The following is a 19,564-nucleotide window of genomic DNA, read 5'->3' on the forward strand; positions in this document are numbered from 1 at the left end:
TTTGGGTGCATAAATTGTCGTTTATATTTGCGTATGTTACAACCAAAAGTGATCTCTTATGCATAATTTGAGTCCTGCTTAGCTACAATTGGCGCGCTGAACGCGCAGGTACTCAATGACCTGAGCGACAACCGCATCGCTGCATTGCTGCGACCGAGCCACTTGCTCCTGGGACAGGCGGCGCGTGCGCACCAGCAGCAGGGAGGCATTGTGCATGGCTTCAGCTAGCCCTTGATTGATGGCAGTTATACCACTCAAAAAGCAACTGTTGCTGTTATCAAAGCTAAAGCCCAAGGGCGCTATTGCCGCGCCCATTGCCTGGTTCTGGCAGACTATTGGCAGCTGAGCCATTTGCTGCACAAAGCTCTGCACATTGGAGAGCACCTGTTGTCCATCGTCGCGATAGGCTCCTATCATGCCGCTCAGCCGCATTGTGCAAGCTCTGAGCTGATCTGTCACATTGATTGTAAACTCCTGCAGATTCCAGGCGGCATTGCAGCTGGGATTGGCCATGAGCAGCTGATTCGTGTCATCAATGGCAATGCTCATCTCTGCCATGGCATTGGTGGTCATTGCGTCAATATTGTCCGTAATGTCCATCAATGTGCGCTCTATATTCGCCTGCAGTTGTGAGGAGGTCTTGTCACTAACATCCACTGCCATATCCGCAAGCTGGTCAAACACCATACTAATTGGTCCATATTCCGTGGTCTCCGTTTCCGTATGGGTCTCAGTGGTGCTGGTGTCTTCAGCATGTCCACGCTTTTAGGGAGAGGGTTAGAAAACTATATAAAACACTTTTTCAAATATATACTAACTGTCAATGTCAGCAAAAGCAAGCTTAATATTCTTATTGTTCTGCCCATGATGCTTCAGTTCCAATTGCTGGTGGGGGCGTTGGCGACTACACATATATATTGCCATCCAGTCAGTCATGATAAACAAAACACAAAAGCCCTACACAGCTTCTCAATTCACATGATTAGAAATTGAAACAAATGGAAAGATAAGAAGTACAGATTGGGTACACCGATACCTTTGCACACTTGCCAAACATTAACTTAAACAATTTCGTTTTATATTTTTTATGAAAAAACAAATTTATTTTGTTACTTAAATATTAAGCTTTTGGAATACATTCCCAACAGTCCTATGTATTTAAGTTCCCTAAGTATCGGGCATTCAGGCAACTAAGCAAAGAGAATCCGTGCAGAATCTTTCGCTAGTGTTGTAGTTAAATGTTTTCCGCAGAAACTGTAGTCCCTATTTCATTGCCAATCTTAAAGAGTAAGCATTCCTCCAAATTTGAGCATTCTTGCCCCTCTTTACGTTTAGCATGGGTATGCACTAAATCAGGAGATCATATATTCATCTATTTTGAAGCGCTGTTTCGGTTAACAAATCGAATTCATATAAAACTACTACACGTAAAAACATATTCAACCCAATGTTTAAATTTTCATGCATCTAATATAAAAAGTTATAAAGCCAATGTGTCTCCTGTGAAGTTTTCATCGTTTTTAACTTTCTCTCCAAACGCTCGACAGTGTCAATACAACCTTACCAAGGTAATAATCAAAAAAGTATCTTCGCATGACTCAGAAACGGTACCAAGAATGAGTTCTTATATTTCCCACCAATCTTGCTGCCGTCAGTGGCCACTAACAATAATTAACAACACAGATAACAAATTTTAAGTGAAACTGCATTTACAGTCAAGGTTTTCATTCAAAAGCTCAGTTCTCGATGAACCGTTCCTTCATGTTTCGAAATTCATGGCACGTAAAATTGACAATATATCTATATCTATATCTATATCTATATCTATATCTATATCTATATCTATATCTATATCTATATCTATATCTATATCTATATCTATATCTATATCTATATCTATATCTATATCTATATCTATATCTATATCTATATCTATATCTATTTCTATATCTTTATCTATATCTATATCTATATCTATATCTATATCTATATCTATATCTATATCTATATCTATATCTATATCTATATCTATATCTATATCTATATCTATATCTATATCTTTATCTATATTTATATCTATATCTATATCTATATCTATATCTATATATATCTATATCTATATCTATATCTATATCTATATCTATATCTATATCTATATCTATATCTATATCTATATCTATATCTATATCTATATCTATATCTATATCTATATATATATCTATATCTATATCTATATCTATATCTATATCTATATCTATATCTATATCTATATCTATATCTATATCTATATCTATATCTATATCTATATCTATATCTATATCTATATCTATATCTATATCTATATCTATATCTATATCTATATCTATATCTATATCTATATCTATATCTATATCTATATCTATATCTATATCTATATCTATATCTATATCTTTATCTATATCTATATCTATATCTATATCTATATCTATATCTATATCTATATCTATATCTATATCTATATCTATATCTATATCTATATCTATATCTATATCTATATATCTATATCGACAGACGGATAAAAAAAGCACAACACACCTTTGAAATAGGTGTAAGTATTAAACAAAATTTGTTTTAAATCCCTATCAAATGCAATGTGAAGCTGTCCGTATTTAACATACATAGCTATTGCAGTTAATGCACATTAATCAATCAATTAAGTCATATTACGTATTACCCATTGGATTATGTATAACCCATTGTTATATGTATGTATACTGATGAGTTTATTATTAACTACCTTAAGATTAAAGCTGAATAAAGTGACTGTTGTTGTATATTGGCTTGTGATAGGCATAAACAAGATTAGCCTCATCTTATCAAACTATTTAAGAAAATCCAAGTGTGGTCGCCGATAAGGTTTACAGCCCATACCTGTGATAATCGCGCTGGCCAAAAGAAAAAGAGTCCAAGCGCACGAAATGGACTCCGAGTCAGTTGGATTACTTCATTTGAGGCAGCAAAATGGTGAAAGTTTCTCTGCTGCTGCCGCTGCTTGGCTGCATGCTTTTGGGCAGCACCTGGGCGCACCAGGAGCTGAGTAATCTGCTGGAGCAGCAACAAAAAGATTTTTACTTGTCCGCAGCAGAAGTGGAAGCCTTGCGTCCATTTTATCGTGAGCTCCAAGCACAACATGACTACTTGTACATCCTGCGCATGCAGAGTGGGGATGGTAGTGCCCAGCTTGCCCAGCCTACGGTTGCGCAAGTGGACAGTAGCTATGCGCAGGTGTTTGAAGAATTTCGAGCTCAATTTGATGGCTACTTAAGGTTTAAGCCCAGCATTGAGTATGACACAACGCTGCCGACTTTGGATCAAGTGCTAGGACAGCCCGGTGGTGATATGACAGATCAGCAGCTGCAGGAGTTGCAGGATCTGTTGGACATCCTACAGGATGTAATCGACGAATCACAGGTGGGCATTAACCAACTGGTGGCACGCGCTATGGACATGGAAGTCAATTTGTTGAAGCTGAACAAACCGAAAATTGTAATGGCTGCCATTGGTGGGCTGGAGGTTATGTGGCATACATGGGGACGTGCCTCTCAAGCCGCCTACTGCAGCTACTCGCATGTACCACAGTTTACGGAGGCAATACACGCCATCAATGGCGGCGTTGATTGCTACACCTACACGATGGATTTAATCCTTCAAATCCAGAACGAAACGGTGGCGTCAGTCAAGGAGATCAAACAAAATGTGCAGCGGCTTGTGCAGATCTACAAAAAGATCGCCGCCAAGAAAACTATAATGGGCAAGATTCTCTCCGGGACGCTGAATGTGCTGAGTGCACTGCGTCGGGTGCATGATATCATCGCCGTGGGCATCGCGGGCTATGACAAGATCAACAATCAATTGCCAAGCGCTGCATTGCAATCGGTTCATTGCGGATCAGATTTTGTGAACAGTATTCCACAAATGATTGAAACGGCACAGAATCTGACAGTCTGCCTCACTTTTGAGGACACCAATAAGCCAGAGTACGATTTCCTCAAGCCGGAGGACGAACGCTATTGGAACACAGGCGAACCACCTGTGGATATACCTCACGAGAACGACTTGGAGGAGGACGACGATGATATCGACAATATTGAGGATGACTACGTAGACCATCGATAGATCATTTTATAATACTCGAGGAGTATTAATACATAGCTCAATTTTGCATATATCAAAAAGAAAATAAATGTAACAAAAAATGTCTATGTAACAGTGTTTCGACTCCCGTGGAAGCAATTAGTAAGTTCGTACACTCTTTTTACAATCTGATATGACAAAGCTTAAATATCCTCGAAGGCGTATGGAGTAAGAGGGTTTTTATACAACAACTTTATTTCCAAATGATTGTTTCTATAAAACTATATAACATAGCAGTCCAATGTGGATACGCTTATGCTTAAATAGGGATCTAGTAAACTCCAAGTTTGATCAAGCAATCTTAATGATATCAAAAAATATGTTTCATGCAAAATCTTTATTTTGACTTTCTTATCTTTCATATGATATATAGTATGTTACGCCTGCAAAGCTTCATAGCGATAGCTTTCGGGCTAGGAGACCGACTGAATATGAACAGACGGACGGGAGGAAATGGCTTTATCGCCTTGGCTATTGATACAGTTATATACTTTATGTGAATGAGCGCCATTTTTCTTGACTTTTTTGAACACAGTCGACAGAGAAATTGCAGAAATATATATCTTCCGGTGTTTTGGAATTATAGTGGAGCAGGCACATATATCTCTATATATAAAACTGTTTGTCCTGACTGACTGATTGACTGACTGACTGACTGACTGATTGGTGATCAACGCACAGCCCAAACCGTAAGAGCTAGGAAGCTGAAATTTTCACTGTAGTTACCTTATGTGATGTAGGTGCATCGAGAAATTCCACCCGCAAATGTGGAAAAATCGCGAAAAACGTTTGTATGTAACTTTTTTGTTTACCATCCGATCGGCCTCAAACTTATTTTCAAAGATCTTTTGTTCAAATTTATTTGAGGCGTGTTTCACACTTTTAGGAAAATCCATTCCTCCTTGGTGGGAATGGAGGTCAAAGATTTGGTGGGTGATGTTTCGCGCTGAAATTAATTTCCAGCGATCTATAAGAAAAATCACTTGAGACGTGTTTCACACTTTTCGCAGAATCCAAACTTTTTCGGGTGGAATGCGACTCAAAGATTTTTTGTGCGAAGTTTTAAGTTGTGTCCGATTTGCTTCAAAATTATTTTCAAAGCTCTACATGAGAATATAATGAATACGTGTTTCAGCGATTTGGGAAATTCCACTCGCAACAGTGGTAAATTGGCGGAAAACGTTTCCATGAAAATGGTTTGTTTACCGTCCGATAAGTTTCAAAATCATTTTTAAAGCTTTTTGAGAACGTTGATTTTTAACATACGTTCCACGGGCAAGGCCGGGTTATACCCGCTAGTAACTAATAAAACTAAAAAATAGCATTAGCAAAAATAACGATCTAGTCGAGTGTGCTCGACTAAAAAACCCCTCGTCAATATACTATTTTGGTTTTTAAAAACACGCTTTAAATTCCTCAAATCATAAAATTTATAAGATATAAAAAGTGAAATATCCCAAACCTGTGTTTGAGAGAGAGCTTGAATACCAAATCTTAAAATCTTAAATTTTTTTTATATATATTTCGATAATTGGGCGAGATGTTTATAAAAATAAAATGAACTTGTTTCGCATATGGGAAAATTTTCTTAACCCAAACTCACAGTTTGTTTGTTTATGTCCGAGTTTCGCTACAGGCAAATGTTCAATATTTTACGAGCTGTAGAGTTTAATTTGTGATACTATTATATTGCTCACCTTTAGACCTGGACACGTGAGTGTTTTCTTTCGTGACACGAACACTCACGACTGCACGATAAGTTTCGGTAGATGTTCTACACTAGAGATGGACGCGGGCTGTGTTGTTGCGGTACGCAAAATAACTTTTTCAAACACGCACGAATACTCACGGAACAAATTATACAATACACGGCCCAACACAGACCAACACGAGTGACAATAAAGAAAATATATTTCTATTATCTCTATATATAAAACTGTTTGTCCTGACTGACTGACTGACTGACTGACTGACTGACTGACTAACTGACTGACTGACTGACTGACTGATTGTGATCAACGCACAGCCCAAACCGTAAGAGCTAGGAAGCTGAAATTTTCACTGTAGCTACCTTATGTGATGTAGGTGCACGTTAAGACGGGGTTTCGGGAAATTCCACCCGCAAGTGTGGAAAAATCGCGAAAAACGTTTGTATGTAACTTTTTTGTTTACCATCGGATTGGCCTCAAACTTATTTTCAAAGATCTTTGTTCAAATTCATTTGAGGGGTGTTTCACACTTTTAGGAAAATCCATTCCTCCTTGGTGGAAATGGAGGTCAAAGATTAGGTGGGTGACGTTTCGCGCTCAAATTCATTTCCAGTGATCTATATGAAAAATCATTTGAGACGTGTTTCTCACTTTTCGCAGAATTCAAACTTCTTCGGGGAAATGCGATTTAAAGATTTTTTGGGCGGCGTTTTAAGTTGTGTCCGATTTGCTTCAAACTTATTTTTAAAGCTCTTTATAAGAACTTAATAAGTACGTATTTCAGCGATTTGGAAAATTCCACCCGCAACAGTGGTAAATTGGCGGAAAACGGTTGTATGAAAGTTTTTTGTTTACCATCCGATCGGCCCCAAATTCATATTTAAAGATCTATTTTTAAATTCATTAAAGGGGTGTTTCACACTTTTTGAAAAATGCATTCCTCCTTGGTGGAAATAGAGGTCAAAGATTTGGTGGGTGACGTTTTGCACTCAAATTCATTTCCAGAGATCTATTAGAAAAATCATTTGAGACGTGTTTCTCACTTTTCGCAGAATTCAAACTTCTTCGGGGGGAATGCGATTTAAAGATTTTTTGGGCGAAGTTTTAAGTTGTGTCCGATTTGCTTCAAACTTATTTTCAAAGCTCTACATAAGAACTTAATAAATACGTATTTCAGCGATTTGGGAAATTCCACCCGCAACAGTGGTAAATTGGCGGAAAACGGTTGTATGAAAGTTTTTTGTTTACCATCCGATCGGCCCAACTTATTTTCAAAGATCTTTGTTCAAATTCATTTAAGGGGTGTTTCACACTTTTCGAAAAATCCGGTCCTCCTTGGTGCAAATGGGGGTCGAAGATTTGGTGGATGACGTTTTGTGTTCAAATTTATTTCCAAAGATCTATACGAAAACTCATTTGAGACGTGTTTCACACTTTTTGCAAAATCTAAACTCCTTCGGTGGAAAATGCATTTCAAAGATTTTTTTGGTGAGTTTTAAGAGTTTTCCGATTTGCATAAAAGTTGTTTGATTCCCGTCCGATCAGTTTTAAAATCATTTTCAAAGCTTTTTTGATTTTATAACATACGTGCCACGGGCAAGGCCGGGTTATACCCGCTAGTATTAAATAGAGAAATTCAGAATTATACAATTCATTTAAAAATTAAAGAGCAGGATACTCGAATTTTTATTTTTCAATCTCCATATATTAATATCTGTTTCACTCAAACTCTCTTTTTTGCCTTAGATTTTTAGGTGAAACAGTCAAACTATCGCTGTTCAGAGACCGTGCTCTTGGTGTTGGAAGGCCTGCACGACTCGCACGGAACACGGGTACGTGTACTGATTTGAACTGAATGAGTACGTCAACTACTTTTAACATATGCGGTTCGTAAGGAGCTAAATATGGTTCATTCGTTTAAGATTTTGTAGTCACATTTTCTTAAGTTAGTTAATTCCAAGAATTCATTCGATACTCAGACAATAACTTAAGGTATTTGATTAAGGACATATTTGGTAAGTACTTTAGTAGCCAATGGGAGGACACCCACTGCTATGCTTAGATCTAAACTTAGAGGTAATCGTAAATGGTTGACTAGACGTCGCTCTCTTTTAGCTGGCGCACAAACTGCTCGCTGAGGGATTTGTTGATGCCCTCGTAGCTGCCATGCAAATTCGATATAGATCCCGCAGCCAGGGCCGCCTGTGGTGAGCTTTGTGACTTGTGCACGTTGCGTCCGGGCGAAGAAGTGGAAGCACTGGGACTGGGCGGGGGTCGGTCGCTTCCAAAGACCTGCGGCAGCGCAATAACATCGGCCATCAGCGTTTGGCGGCAGAGTGCGGACAGAGCACTGCCACCCGGCATGGGAGCAGGTGTATCCTTGGGCTTTTTGCCGCCGCGACGCAACTTGGAAGCCAATGTGGCAAAGCCGAGCTTACTGGAGATTCGAGCTGATCGGCTAACAGAACGAGGCAAACTATCATAGGCGCTGGAGTTGCTTACGCTCTCCTGATCCGTGGTCACTTCCTGTTGCTGCAGCTGTTGTTGGTGTAGCTGTTCTGTGGAACAGCCCGCACCGCCCCGCATGCTGCCTACGCTGACGCTCTTGTGTAGCAGAGCCGCATCGTTTAGGGCATTGGGCGTTGTCGGCTCCTGCCTGGGCGTTACGGGCGCACTCTGCAGAAACTGTGCCTTGGCCTGCTGCAAGCGCAGGGCTCGCTCCGACAACGGCGTTACTGGACGTTGTGGCTCCAAAATAGGTGGCGGAAACTCAAAATATTTTGGCTTGGTAGGCGTCAGCAAGGCCTTGCCTTTGCCCTCGAGCTTGCGCTGTATGCGAGGCAGCGTATTGTCCAGCTTGTTGGGCAGCACTATGGACACCGACGCTGGGCAGGCTCTACTCACAGTGGAGCCAGAGCTGGTCTTGGCGATCTTGTGCTCAATGTTGTTGCTGACGGTGGCGCTTTGCGACTTGTGCAACGAGTTCTTCTTGTAAAGATGTGACTTGCGCGGCGGCACTTGAGGAAATGCAGACGTAGCCAGCTGGCGCTTTGAGCGTGCCAAACGCTGAATGCTATCGCTAGCGAGCGGCGGACGCACCATAATAGATGATCGATGCATATTCTCGCCGCTCTGGCATTTGCGCAGCTCATCTTTGGGTCGCAACGGCGACAGGCGCTCCAGGCTGATGGATCTGTAGAGACTGAGCGGACGCGGAGCTGTCAACTTTGCCGCCATCCTGGAGTTGGGAGACTGTGCTTCCTCAACGCTATGCGTGGGACTCTCCAGCTCCTTTTCGATGAGCGCTACGCCCTCAGCTGCCGTGGGCTCCAGCACTGTGGTGAACAGCTTGCGCTTGGTCTTTACAAACACATTGGCATTGGTATTGTAGCTGCGCGTATGCAGCTCCGGCAGTGGCGGTGGCACAAACCCACTCGGCTGAGCGGTGCTGCTGGCTATGCTGTGTGACTCCTCAATGCGTTCGCCGGGCTTGACCTTAAGGGAACTGCAAATGATATCATCCGCCGCTGCTGGCTGCGTATGGCCAGTGACTAGCATGGAACCCAAGCGAAAGTCATCATCCAAGGAGCGTTGTTTCAGCCGAAAGTTCTTGCGGCGCATGCGACGAGGTGTCTCCAGCACACTGTGAGTATCCGCATCACTGCTGTCGCTCTCCGTTCTGCTGTTCTGACGTGAGCCCATCTTGCGCAGGCGAAGCTTTTTTTTGGATGCAGTGATGGAGCTACTAGCTCGGCACAGGGTTCCCGTTGTGGTACTGGTCTCTGTCTCGTGCTCCATGGGTGAAGGTGAGGCAGCGCTGTGCTCCTCCAGCGACAGATGATCGCGACTAGAAGCATCGCAGGTGGCATAAGCAGAGCTGCTCTCCAGCTGCTGTCCATCCTCGCCAGTTATGTTGATGTCCGGCACAATGTCGCGCGGGAAACGATTCGTGCCGCCCTCTGCATTGAAATAGGTAAGAAGTAACATTGATTTATAGCATTAGTTACATCACGTAGAGCTTACGTATGCTCAACTTGAGGCACAATAGCGATTCGTGTAGGCCTTGCAGCTCCTCCATGTACTCATTAGTGCGCTCCTCCATTGTTTCCTGACAGCATGCCTCGTCCAACGGTGACTTTAGACTCTGTAATATTCGAGCGCATTATAGTTGAGCTTCAGGCTACAGCCAGTTGCACCCACCAGCTCAGCCAGACGGCCCAAATCACTCTGCACATCGGACACGGCATTCAGCACGTTCGGTTTCATCAAATTGTTGGAGTAGTATGGATAAATGCTGCGTATGCTAAGCAATGCAGTTTGACAGTCCCGCATTGCCACCTGCTCCACAATGTCTGGCGTGGACTGTTTCAGCTGGGCAAACAGCTCGTCGGCACGTTTCAGTGCGCCCAGCAGCGGGGCTAAGTTGGTGTGCGACTCAAAGCTCTGGACGCGACGCGAGTTGCTGTTGGTATAAATAGGAAAAGCGTGATTGGAGAACTTACCAATATTGAATTGGTTAACCTACACATAGTCATTGCATTGCACCTCCTCGTATTTGTAAATGGGCGTTTGCTGCTCGACCAGCGTGTGGGCAGTCACCAGCGGGGAGGCGGTGTCGTGTATGTGCTCCTCTACTTCAACCATAACTGCCTCGGGTTCGTCGTACTTCTTGAACTCGTGCTCGGCCGAATCTCTACAGTCCTCCATCTCCTTCAAGTCGTTGACATCGTTAAGGGACAGCGACGAGGCCTGCTGCGATATGACCTGTGCCTGATTGACGCTCGGAGCCACGCTATCCAGCGACAATGAGCGGCTTAGTGTCGGCGAGTGCTCGGTGGTGGCTATAAAATAAATATATAGCATACCATCCAGTTATTCCAGATTTTTTAAACAAATTTTTAATCAGTATTCCCATCCATTTTTCGACAGTAGTGCGTTTTAAACGTGTAGTTAATACATCTTATAGGGCTGGATTTTTGACTTAGAAATTAGTCTAAGGCCCTAATTTCCACTCGTGCACCAGGAATATTTTTTAAGGCAAATTCAACTTCCAAGCTTGCAACTTTCTGCTTCAGTCAGTCAGCTTATATAGACTAAATAAAATATTTAAAAGCATGCAAGCATGGACTTACGTTTATTGCACTCCTTGTTGATGCGTCGCACATCTATGGGACAGTAGCCAGGATGCAGCAGAGCAAAGGTAGAAGCCTCTGGTCCGATCCCTCTGGCCTTCTCCCATTCGTATAGTTTGCGTGTGAATTTGCGTGAGATACCCTCGAATTTCATCACCTCGCCGTCCGAGGTCTTAACCTCAATGTTCTTGGATGTATGATCCGGTGCCACAATGGCCTTAAGGCGCGCCAATCTGTAAGTAAGGAGGGCAGATAAATAGCAACTGATCCAGATGGTGGCAAATGAGGGACACACTTTTCATTGTCGTGCGGCTTATGCTTGTACCAGCGATCATCATCAGAGCCGCGGCGCGTGGACTGGCTGTGCTTGGAGTTCCGCTTGAGGGAATCATTGTCGGAGTTGGTGCCGCCGCCCGGCGTACATTTCAATCGATTCCATTGCTCTGGAGAATACGTTGTGTAGAAGTAAAGGTCTATGCACACAACTGGACACAACTCACCCAGCTTCTTTTGAAACTTTTCGGGCAAATCCTTTTGGTCTGGCAGCGCACACAAGCCCTGACCTTCGAGCTTCAGTGCGCCCGAGCTCCAAAGATTCCAATCGATTTTAGGCTTCAAGTCGCCGCCACTTAGACTCTTCGCTGTGGGACTGGCCGCTGGCTCAGAGCTGGCATAACAGTTGGAGTTCTGCTGCTTGGCGCGCCACTTGTGCAGCTTCTTCTTGAACTGTGGCGTCAGATTCTGCTCTAGCTGCTCGGTGGACATAAGATCGCTGTGCAATAGCTGTGTGGGTGAATGCTCCTCGCTGCTGCGTTTGCCACTGCCGCTGCCACCGCCGCTACACAGCTTGACGCCTGGAAATGAATCGAGATTAGGTCTGGCCGGGGGATTACCTGGATCTCGGTCGTGTGGCTTACTGCGATTACTCGCGCTGGATCGTTCGAAATCGAGTTGCTTTCGCTTGAACTCCGTATCTAGTTTGAGTAGTAGAAGTTGATAATGTTGAAATACTTCATCTTCTTTCTGTGTGAAAGTCTTACAGTTTGGCGTTGTGGGCTCGGAAGAAACGCCACTGGATAGTTCCTCGCTCTCTGCAAAGCCGATACGTTAATGGAAACCGCAAACATTGCATTGGTAGCCACAAAAAGCTCACCCACCGAATTCACCAAAGAAATCCGAATGCCTAGATGGACTGCTCGGCACGGAGGAGTTGCCCGGTGAGCTAACCTGACGCATACGCGACATGGCTGCCATCTGACTGCCATCCTTCGGACTCTTGAGCGGTGAGTGCAGCTGTGGCAGATCGCTGCACACCTGATTCAGATTTAGTGGACTGGGCGGTAGCTTGTTGCGTCTACTGCTCGTTGACCTTATGTCCGCCACATGATCCTCTGGCAGCACCTCAAAGTCGGAAAAGGCTTTCGATCGACGTAAGGATTTATTCGAAGAAGATTTGCTAGGCAGCGTTGGCTTGGCCGTATCTAAGCGCTCATCGGTGGCGGATTTGCGCAGCTCCACCTCATAGCTGGAGGCATTCGTGTCGCTCTTCGATGAGTGGCGACCTGGAATGAAAGGATTAGCTGCAGCAAAAAGTAGGTTGCGATTTCAGCATGGCATTTACGCATAGGTTGGCGACTGCCAGCATCCATGTGCAGCTCATCCATGGAGCTGGCCGAACTGATGGTGCCAGGCGTGCCGCCCGTTTCGCTCATAAAGTGGCCCGACGAGGAGCTAATGATGCTGTCCGCTGAGCTGCTGCCGCCAGCAGTGCTAATGGGCACTTTTAAATATCTAAGAAAGATAACAGGATTCCATGATTTCCTCCACGGATCAGTATAAGTATTTTAAATACCTTTCAACTTCTAGATTCAGTGGCAGTAATGAGTTGGATTCCTGGCCACTTGTGGGCGGCACATTGGCTCGCTCCCATTTAAAGGCAGCTTTTACCTTGGTCCACTTGGACACCTTGGACTTGTTGTCGCTGTAGGTGCTCTGGCGGCGCAACAAATATGGACGCGACGAGCTCATCTTTAGCTGGCGTTCGCCCTTCAAATACATATGTATCTCATCCTCCATCATGGATTTGCTGCGCTCGCGTATTCTATGGTGTGGTTTTTAGGTTTACAGATTACAAATCAAAATACAACATATATGTACATACCGCTTGAACTTGCCCTGCTTAGTGGGTGGCACCACCTCAGTGCCTAAGAGTGATTCCAACCAGGTCAGCGAATGCTCCAGCTCGAATTCGTTGTCGCCAGTGGGACTTGTTGTCGCCGGAACTGGCGTAGCTTTTGCTGCTGCCGCTTCTAACTCATTCTCGGTAGTTGGCTCCTCCTCGTTGTCCGTGATGGTAGCCAGTTTTTGCTCCAACAGGCCCTCCAGCAAAGCGTAGGTGCGAGTGAGCTGATCCATGGCCTCAATGGCAGAATTGAGTCGATTCTTGAGCGGCTCAATTGTGCCACGATCCGCCCGGTATGGCTGGCAGAAGTAACAGCTGTGTTTTCCGTGCTCACACACCGGCAAATCCTTCTCCTCGCACAACTTGGGCGAGGCAGAGAGATTGCGGGCACGCGACGCCACAGCGGGAAATTGAAAGATGTTCTCATCGGCACGTCCGCACATGGCAGGCGGGGCTGTCGGTAGGGATTCATAGTGCATAGCACTGATTCTATGTCGCGTACGACGCGGCTTTGGCGGTGGCGCCCTATCCATTCCAAGTTGTGAGTCCAGCGCAAGACCACTTCTATTTACATAAATATATATATGTATGTTTGTATATATATCTGCGAATATGTGTGTGTGTGTGTGTGTGTGTGTCTATACGCGTATTGAAATGCTCAATTGGCTTTTGTTTGTTTACTCGGCGAGATACGCCACTAGAAATACACGCAAGCCAAGAATATCCCACGAATTATCGAAATCAAAAATTTGTTTATAAAAGAGGAAGACAAATGTAGAACGTCCGCCACACACATACACACACTCGCACATAAATTGGCAGACTTGTATGTTGTGTGTCTGTGTAGGTATATATGTATATCGTATATAGGGTAATTTAAAATGCCTTAAAGTGTAACGCTTAAAATACATGAAATAAACAATAAATTTGAAAAACGAAATTTTAGCACGTTTCGCCACATGTGCAAAAGTTTTGGAAATATTCTGAAAATATTTACGCGTGTGTGGTCAATAAACGGAACGAAACGGAGCACCACAATTGGCGAATGATGCACTTGGTGGCACAAATTGGTATACAAAGATTTAATAATCCAGCGATCGACAAGCCTCGAGAAAAATCACACAATATCACAATAAATAGAAACAATGGCGTAAACTATTTTTAAATTGCTGACACTCTTTTGTTTGGTCTGCTGCTCTCCTCCTCTCCTCCTCTTACCCTCCCCCCCCCCCTTTCTCTTTACTCCGTAAACACGCCCCCATCTCCTGTTGCCAAAGTAAGCACACTTCCATTATTTCATTTTTAGGTTACACGCAATTAATATTTCCAAATTTCTGGGGAAATTGGGCCCCCTAGGTGCACGCAGAGGCTTCAGAATTGGGAATGGGCGCATATGTGTGTGCGTGTGTGTGTATGTCTGCGAGTGGGGCACATCATGTGTATATCTTAAGGCCCATTACTTTCACTAGGCGTTCGTTTCGCCACTTTCAGAATATTAAATCGAAATTGTTGCCACATTGAATACGAATATCTTACTTTATACTTCAACGAAGAAAATACACAAAATTAACACATTATGAATACGATTTTTTCTTGCAATTGATAGTTTTTACTGGTAAGGATTTGCATAATAATGAAACAATAAATTATTACTTGCACTTTTGTTATGCATACAATCACCCGCCCCACCACAGAATCTCCTTTCTGCGCTGTATTGTATGAGATATTTCGCGATTTTTCACGCCGCGAAATCCGTATTATGCCGTTCGTTGGTCGAATCTATTCTGAGCACAAATGCACACGGCGAGCGCTTGGCGTACTTATGAGAAAATCGAAAATTTATTTTGTATATGTATGCCATTAAAAGTGTTGCTCTTGATCGCCTGGTTAATTTCTCTTTATTCATTGCTAGAATGAAATTTAATAGAACCCATGTTTATATTTAAAATTTGTTCTATTAGTTTCTAAAGATGATTTTTAACGTATTCTTTAAAAATATCCTTACAGAAATTAATAACTGTCATTTAACTGGCGTGTCTCTGCTAAATTTCCCAAATATATCATTCAACTTGGCCACTCTGCAAGGTGTGAAACTTTGATTTTAAGTTAATTTACTGACGTATGTATTCCCTATTTAGAATATCCCAATAAGAAAACTGTAAGCCAATAATCGATTCATTGTTATTTGGATTTTTATTGCGCAACCCAAAAAAAAAAACACAAAAGGATAAGGTTTTGCACCTTATAGCGAAAAAGAGTAATTAGGGGAAAATTAGTCAAAATGAAACAATTGGTTTAGTTTGCTGTTAACTCTGCTCTTCTGTATCGATAGTTTTGTGAATAGAAAAGGTCCATCGGGAATTTGGAGACACGATAGTTTTCCAATAGTGCGCTGGTCACTCTGCTGTTGTGTTATGATTTTGTATGGAACAGCCGGGGAAAAGTTAAAATTATATAATTATAACTAAATAAATAACTCTAGAGATTTCAATAAAAGTAATAACAGAAATGTTAACACTTTTAACATCAATTCGTGCCCTTGCCGTGCGCCAGCCAACGGGAGAGGCACTACGCTGCCTGCACCTGACTGCAGTCACGGAAGCGGCGCGCAAGGGAACCCGTGAGAAAGCACGCAAGAAGAAGGTTAAAGTTGAGGTAAAAAAAGTGGGATTCATTCCCCATAACCAGCGGGACAAAAAGTGAGTGACAATTCTGCAGATTCTAGACAATTTAATGCTATAATTGCCATTCTGTAGAATCAATGTTAAACGGGCTGACAAACACGTGGATGACTCCTGGAAGCAGGTGCCAAAAGATGACGTCTACGTCGGCCGCTATTACCGCTGGCCAGTGTATACTGTAGCTGAGGCCATACAATGTCATCGCGAGACGCATCATCCTAGTATGTACAATGTGCCAAATGCTTCTCTAAACGTAGAAATCGAGCTTAATATGCAAGGTGAAAAAGCGACACGATTTGTGGACAATTTCCAGCGCATGGCCATGATACCACATAAGTTTCATCACGGCGAAGATAGGAAAATCATAGTATTTACTAAGGAAAATGTAAGTTTTTAAAGAATGGAACAAAACATTATGCTTGCTAATTTATGGATTTTCAGGAGGAAATTACAAAGGCGCGCGAAGCGGGCGCCACGCTTGTGGGCGGTGTGGAGCTGATCAAAGACATAACAAACGGCGAGCTTTTGCTGTCCGACTATCAGTTCATTATTGCTCATCCCAATATACTGGCGGAGCTCGTTGCACTACGTGGCCTGATGAAGCGCAAGTTTCCCAATCCAAAAAGCGAAACACTTGGCACAAATCTTGCCGAAATGATTACCAAATTCTCCAATGGCATTAGCTACAGTGCAACTAAAGACGAATACCAGCAGAACTTTGGCTTAATAAAAGCCAATGTAGGCACTTTGGACATGGATACACAGCATCTGGAGGAGAATATACGCTTTTTGTTGCAGGATGTGAATACAATGCGTCCCAAGCGAGATGGACGCTTTATAACACGTGTTCTGCTTAAGAGCGCGCCCAGTAGCGAACAGCTGAAAATCGATCCATTTGTATATATACCTGAATTGTATGACAAAAACGTTGCTAAAGTAAGCAAGGAAGCCAAGATGGAAGCGGAGACACCAGAGCAACAAGTGGCGGCAGCCGCAGCAAATTAGTTTAAAATATTATCTTCTTATAAAATCTGTAGCTTTAACGCTAATGGATGTATTTGTGCATTGAAGGTCGGAATATATTCTTTAAACATTATAAAATTTAAAGGAACGTTTTGATTCTACACAGTAAAGAACCTTTTTATCCGTCTTTGGGTTTGCTTATGTATAAAGTCTTCGATAGGTTTATAAAAAGTTAAAAAGATATTTGTGTGCTGCGACAATAAGAGAAATTTGAGCGCCGTACACTTGATCTAATGACAGATACATACACTTACACATGTATACGGTTAAAAGACTTTGAAGAATTGCACAATATAATGCACATACATATATGAAATATATATGGCAAAAATATGCTACAAAATCAGTACAGTTGTTGCATATCCAGTTCACAACGTAGCTGAGTCGAATAATACATAATATTTTGCTCTGAAATATTTGCTTAGGCTTTCAATGTTGCGGTGCTGCGCTGCTGGTGCTGCTGCAACATTTCCAATTGCTTGACGCGCGTGTATGCGGCACTTGCAACCAATACAACTATATTGGAGGTCCACCAGATCGCGGAGCGTACATCGTTGTAATACTGCGTGGCAATAACTGTTTGGGCGCACGCTTTAGCCGTGCCCGAGATGTTGTGCGTTAGCGGTGAAGTAACCTGTAATCAGCAGATGTTTGATAAGTACATACCTTTGCTAACGCTAGCAGTTGACTCACTTACCTTTATCTCCAAAGCTGTGACAAAGCCAATGGCAAAACCACAAAATCCACTGAGCGTCATAGCCGCCCAAAACCAGGCAGCCCACAAATGCGGATATGCCAAGATTGTACTTAGCTCACCATTTAGAATAATGAGTGGCAAAAATAGAATCGTGGAGTACAGATTATTGTAGTAGCTAAGCAGCCAGATTTCCTGGTTCACATAACCCAGCGACTTTTTCGTTTGTATCGAGTACATGGCCAGCGCCAGGGAACTGAGCACACCAAATATTGTGCCGCGCCAGGAGAAGGCCTTCGTTAGGCTCTCCTGATCCACGCCTAGCCAAAAGCCCACCACAATGGTGGCACAGCACAATAAGCACTTGAAGCTGGTTCTTTGCCTCAAGATCACATAGGTCAGCACCACACTAAACACTGTGGTAAGGGAGCGTCCAATGTAATAGAAGGCAACCGTTACATACGCCAGCGACAGATTATTGGCGCCAATCATTAGCGTGTAGAGCACCGTCAAAGGCAAAAGCTTGCGAAATGTATCAATGTCCAGTGGATTTCCCTCCGGGAAGCTGAAGACACTCGGATACTTGCGACTGAGACGATTTATTACAAAGCAAATGGCGGTAGATATGACGCACTGATACCAGGACATGAAGAGCGGAGCTCCCAAATTAACGGTTTCGCTGCTCAGCAGATGTTTGTTCACAAACACGGTCAGTATGGAGGTGCACCTGGCGCAAAAAGGCAACGTGTTAAATATCCAATTATCTGGCCTGATAAGCCCAATTAATTGTATCTTACCAATACAATGCAACCACAAAAAATATCTTAAGATATTTATTCACAAGTCGATTGTGCTCTTCTAAATTTTTATACATTTTGCCCGAGTTCAACGCAAATTAAGGTCTTGTTATTAAAATAAATAAAATAGTTATGCGTCGTTGCACATAGCCGGCTGTCGATCAGCTGTTTACGTTACAAATTTCCCTGCTGAAAGCAGCCACCCCCTCTACACATACACACGCGCGCATACACATTAATAAACGCATCTGTATTAGTAAGGTTAAGCTCAAATTTATTTGAAACATATCTTTTCTATTAATATTAATATCTCATTTTCTTGTCTGTTGGGTATTTATTTTTATGCTTCTTAATAGTAATTATTTAATAATAGTAATTTATTTCTCCCATTCGCGGAATTCGGTACCTTCGGGCGGCTTGACAGTGACCTTCTCCTTGCAAACCTCGTTCCAGTTGGTGCTTAGAACTGTCCCACCAGATTCTGAGAAAGATTTGTTCATGGCTTTTTGCACTTCCGGGGAGGATGAGCTGTAGATCTTTTTGAATAGCTGGTTCAAGGCGGCCTCGCCCTTTGCCTCCTTTTCGTCAATTTTTTCCTCTTCGATGACCAATCGATCCCAGTTCTTAGCCTGACGAGTGGACAGTACTGCAACGGGTTCAGCTTTTTGTTCGAGGTTCTCCCAGCGTACGCCCGTCTCTTTGGCCAATGTTATTTCAACTTTTGTTGCATAGGCTTTGTGTGAGGAGCGCTCCACAACAATTGGATGGAGCAGATGGAGCAGCATCTCATGACCATCTGCGGTCATATGTACTTTTTGTGCCTCAATCTTGACGGCGTAATTCTTCTCTATGGCGCCTTTGAGGAGGACTGTTATGACCACTTTGGTCTCTGATTGATACCAGTCAAATCGCATAGACATTCTGCGTATGAACTATCAGTCGATATTAAATTAGATGTGTAATTAGTAAATATTTTTAAACAAGTTCAGTGGGACTACTAAGATGATGGGAAATATCTAGAAATCAAATAGAGTTGCCCCAAGCTTCGAAATCAGCTGTGTGGCCAGTGTGACAGCTGAAATCAAATTTATAGGCAATAAAATACTAAATAAATTTCATCCAATTATTTTCAAAATATTCATTAGTTTTCATACCCTAGCACTAAATAATGCC

At 42.8% G+C, this 19,564-nt stretch overlaps 6 protein-coding genes across 16 annotated transcripts; 2 read left to right on the forward strand and 4 right to left on the reverse strand.

The window, feature by feature from the left end:
- LOC135426334 (uncharacterized) lies at nt 1–913 on the reverse strand. The gene is made up of 2 exons (XM_064679397.1): nt 819–913; nt 1–762 (listed from the first exon to the last, which is right to left on the reverse strand). Exons 1-2 carry the CDS (start codon nt 864–866, stop codon nt 79–81), a joined length of 732 nt encoding a protein of 243 aa, XP_064535467.1. The 5' UTR covers nt 867–913; the 3' UTR covers nt 1–78.
- Nucleotides 914–2,978: 2,065 nt separating this feature from the next.
- LOC135426325 (uncharacterized) lies at nt 2,979–4,241 on the forward strand. Its single transcript, XM_064679386.1, has one exon. The coding sequence runs from the start codon at nt 3,001–3,003 to the stop codon at nt 4,153–4,155; it is 1,155 nt and encodes a 384-aa protein (XP_064535456.1). The 5' UTR covers nt 2,979–3,000; the 3' UTR covers nt 4,156–4,241.
- A 3,295-nt stretch (nt 4,242–7,536) lies between these two features.
- LOC135426260 (uncharacterized) lies at nt 7,537–14,992 on the reverse strand. Of its 11 annotated transcripts, XM_064679356.1 has the most exons (14): nt 14,733–14,981; nt 13,176–13,760; nt 12,867–13,115; nt 12,636–12,805; nt 12,172–12,576; nt 12,055–12,105; nt 11,932–11,988; nt 11,515–11,868; nt 11,310–11,457; nt 11,015–11,247; nt 10,408–10,723; nt 10,083–10,344; nt 9,906–10,026; nt 7,537–9,841 (listed from the first exon to the last, which is right to left on the reverse strand). In XM_064679356.1, the coding sequence occupies exons 2-14, from the start codon at nt 13,727–13,729 to the stop codon at nt 7,977–7,979; spliced, it is 4,785 nt and encodes a 1,594-aa protein (XP_064535426.1). In that variant the 5' UTR covers nt 13,730–13,760; nt 14,733–14,981; the 3' UTR covers nt 7,537–7,976. The 11 variants fall into 11 exon arrangements, with proteins under 11 accessions (XP_064535426.1, XP_064535419.1, XP_064535411.1 ...); XM_064679349.1 differs by having other exon boundaries at nt 11,310–11,868; XM_064679341.1 differs by having other exon boundaries at nt 11,932–12,105.
- Nucleotides 14,993–15,602: 610 nt separating this feature from the next.
- On the forward strand, nt 15,603–16,984 carry mRpL1 (mitochondrial ribosomal protein L1). Its single transcript, XM_064679702.1, has 3 exons — nt 15,603–15,895; nt 15,953–16,262; nt 16,319–16,984. The coding sequence occupies exons 1-3, from the start codon at nt 15,705–15,707 to the stop codon at nt 16,880–16,882; spliced, it is 1,065 nt and encodes a 354-aa protein (XP_064535772.1). The 5' UTR covers nt 15,603–15,704; the 3' UTR covers nt 16,883–16,984.
- On the reverse strand, nt 16,979–18,549 carry nac (GDP-fucose transporter nac). The gene is made up of 3 exons (XM_064679716.1): nt 18,392–18,549; nt 17,598–18,321; nt 16,979–17,534 (listed from the first exon to the last, which is right to left on the reverse strand). The coding sequence occupies exons 1-3, from the start codon at nt 18,466–18,468 to the stop codon at nt 17,322–17,324; spliced, it is 1,014 nt and encodes a 337-aa protein (XP_064535786.1). The 5' UTR covers nt 18,469–18,549; the 3' UTR covers nt 16,979–17,321.
- Nucleotides 18,550–18,644: 95 nt separating this feature from the next.
- Nucleotides 18,645–19,413, reverse strand: Sgt1 (suppressor-of-G2-allele-of-skp1). Its single transcript, XM_064679724.1, has one exon. It carries the CDS (start codon nt 19,309–19,311, stop codon nt 18,769–18,771), a length of 543 nt encoding a protein of 180 aa, XP_064535794.1. The 5' UTR covers nt 19,312–19,413; the 3' UTR covers nt 18,645–18,768.
- Nucleotides 19,414–19,564: the final 151 nt, after the last annotated feature.

Source organism: Drosophila montana, unplaced genomic scaffold (genome assembly GCF_035044405.1).
Source record: "Drosophila montana isolate Dmon_TW-CO22-7 unplaced genomic scaffold, ASM3504440v1 contig_1264_1, whole genome shotgun sequence".
Taxonomy (NCBI): domain Eukaryota; kingdom Metazoa; phylum Arthropoda; class Insecta; order Diptera; family Drosophilidae; genus Drosophila; species Drosophila montana.

Bases quoted from the DNA above. Each gene is read 5' to 3' on its own strand.
- LOC135426334 (XM_064679397.1), bottom strand. From the start codon at position 866: ATGGGCAGAACAATAAGAATATTAAGCTTGCTTTTGCTGACATTGACA. The intron at 763-818 runs GTTAGTATATAT...TCTCCCTAAAAG, and splicing joins TGCTTTTGCTGACATTGACA to CGTGGACATGCTGAAGACAC.
- LOC135426325 (XM_064679386.1), top strand. From the start codon at position 3,001: ATGGTGAAAGTTTCTCTGCTGCTGCCGCTGCTTGGCTGCATGCTTTTG.
- LOC135426260 (XM_064679303.1), bottom strand. From the start codon at position 13,729: ATGGATAGGGCGCCACCGCCAAAGCCGCGTCGTACGCGACATAGAATC. The intron at 11,248-11,309 runs GTGTGTCCCTCA...CCTTACTTACAG, and splicing joins AAGCCGCACGACAATGAAAA to ATTGGCGCGCCTTAAGGCCA. The intron at 10,724-11,014 runs GTAAGTCCATGC...TTTATTTTATAG, and splicing joins CAACAAGGAGTGCAATAAAC to CCACCACCGAGCACTCGCCG.
- mRpL1 (XM_064679702.1), top strand. From the start codon at position 15,705: ATGTTAACACTTTTAACATCAATTCGTGCCCTTGCCGTGCGCCAGCCA. The intron at 15,896-15,952 runs GTGAGTGACAAT...GCCATTCTGTAG, and splicing joins CATAACCAGCGGGACAAAAA to AATCAATGTTAAACGGGCTG. The intron at 16,263-16,318 runs GTAAGTTTTTAA...ATGGATTTTCAG, and splicing joins TAGTATTTACTAAGGAAAAT to GAGGAAATTACAAAGGCGCG.
- nac (XM_064679716.1), bottom strand. From the start codon at position 18,468: ATGTATAAAAATTTAGAAGAGCACAATCGACTTGTGAATAAATATCTT. The intron at 18,322-18,391 runs GTAAGATACAAT...TTTTTGCGCCAG, and splicing joins TTTGTGGTTGCATTGTATTG to GTGCACCTCCATACTGACCG. The intron at 17,535-17,597 runs GTAAGTGAGTCA...TGCTGATTACAG, and splicing joins TCACAGCTTTGGAGATAAAG to GTTACTTCACCGCTAACGCA.
- Sgt1 (XM_064679724.1), bottom strand. From the start codon at position 19,311: ATGTCTATGCGATTTGACTGGTATCAATCAGAGACCAAAGTGGTCATA.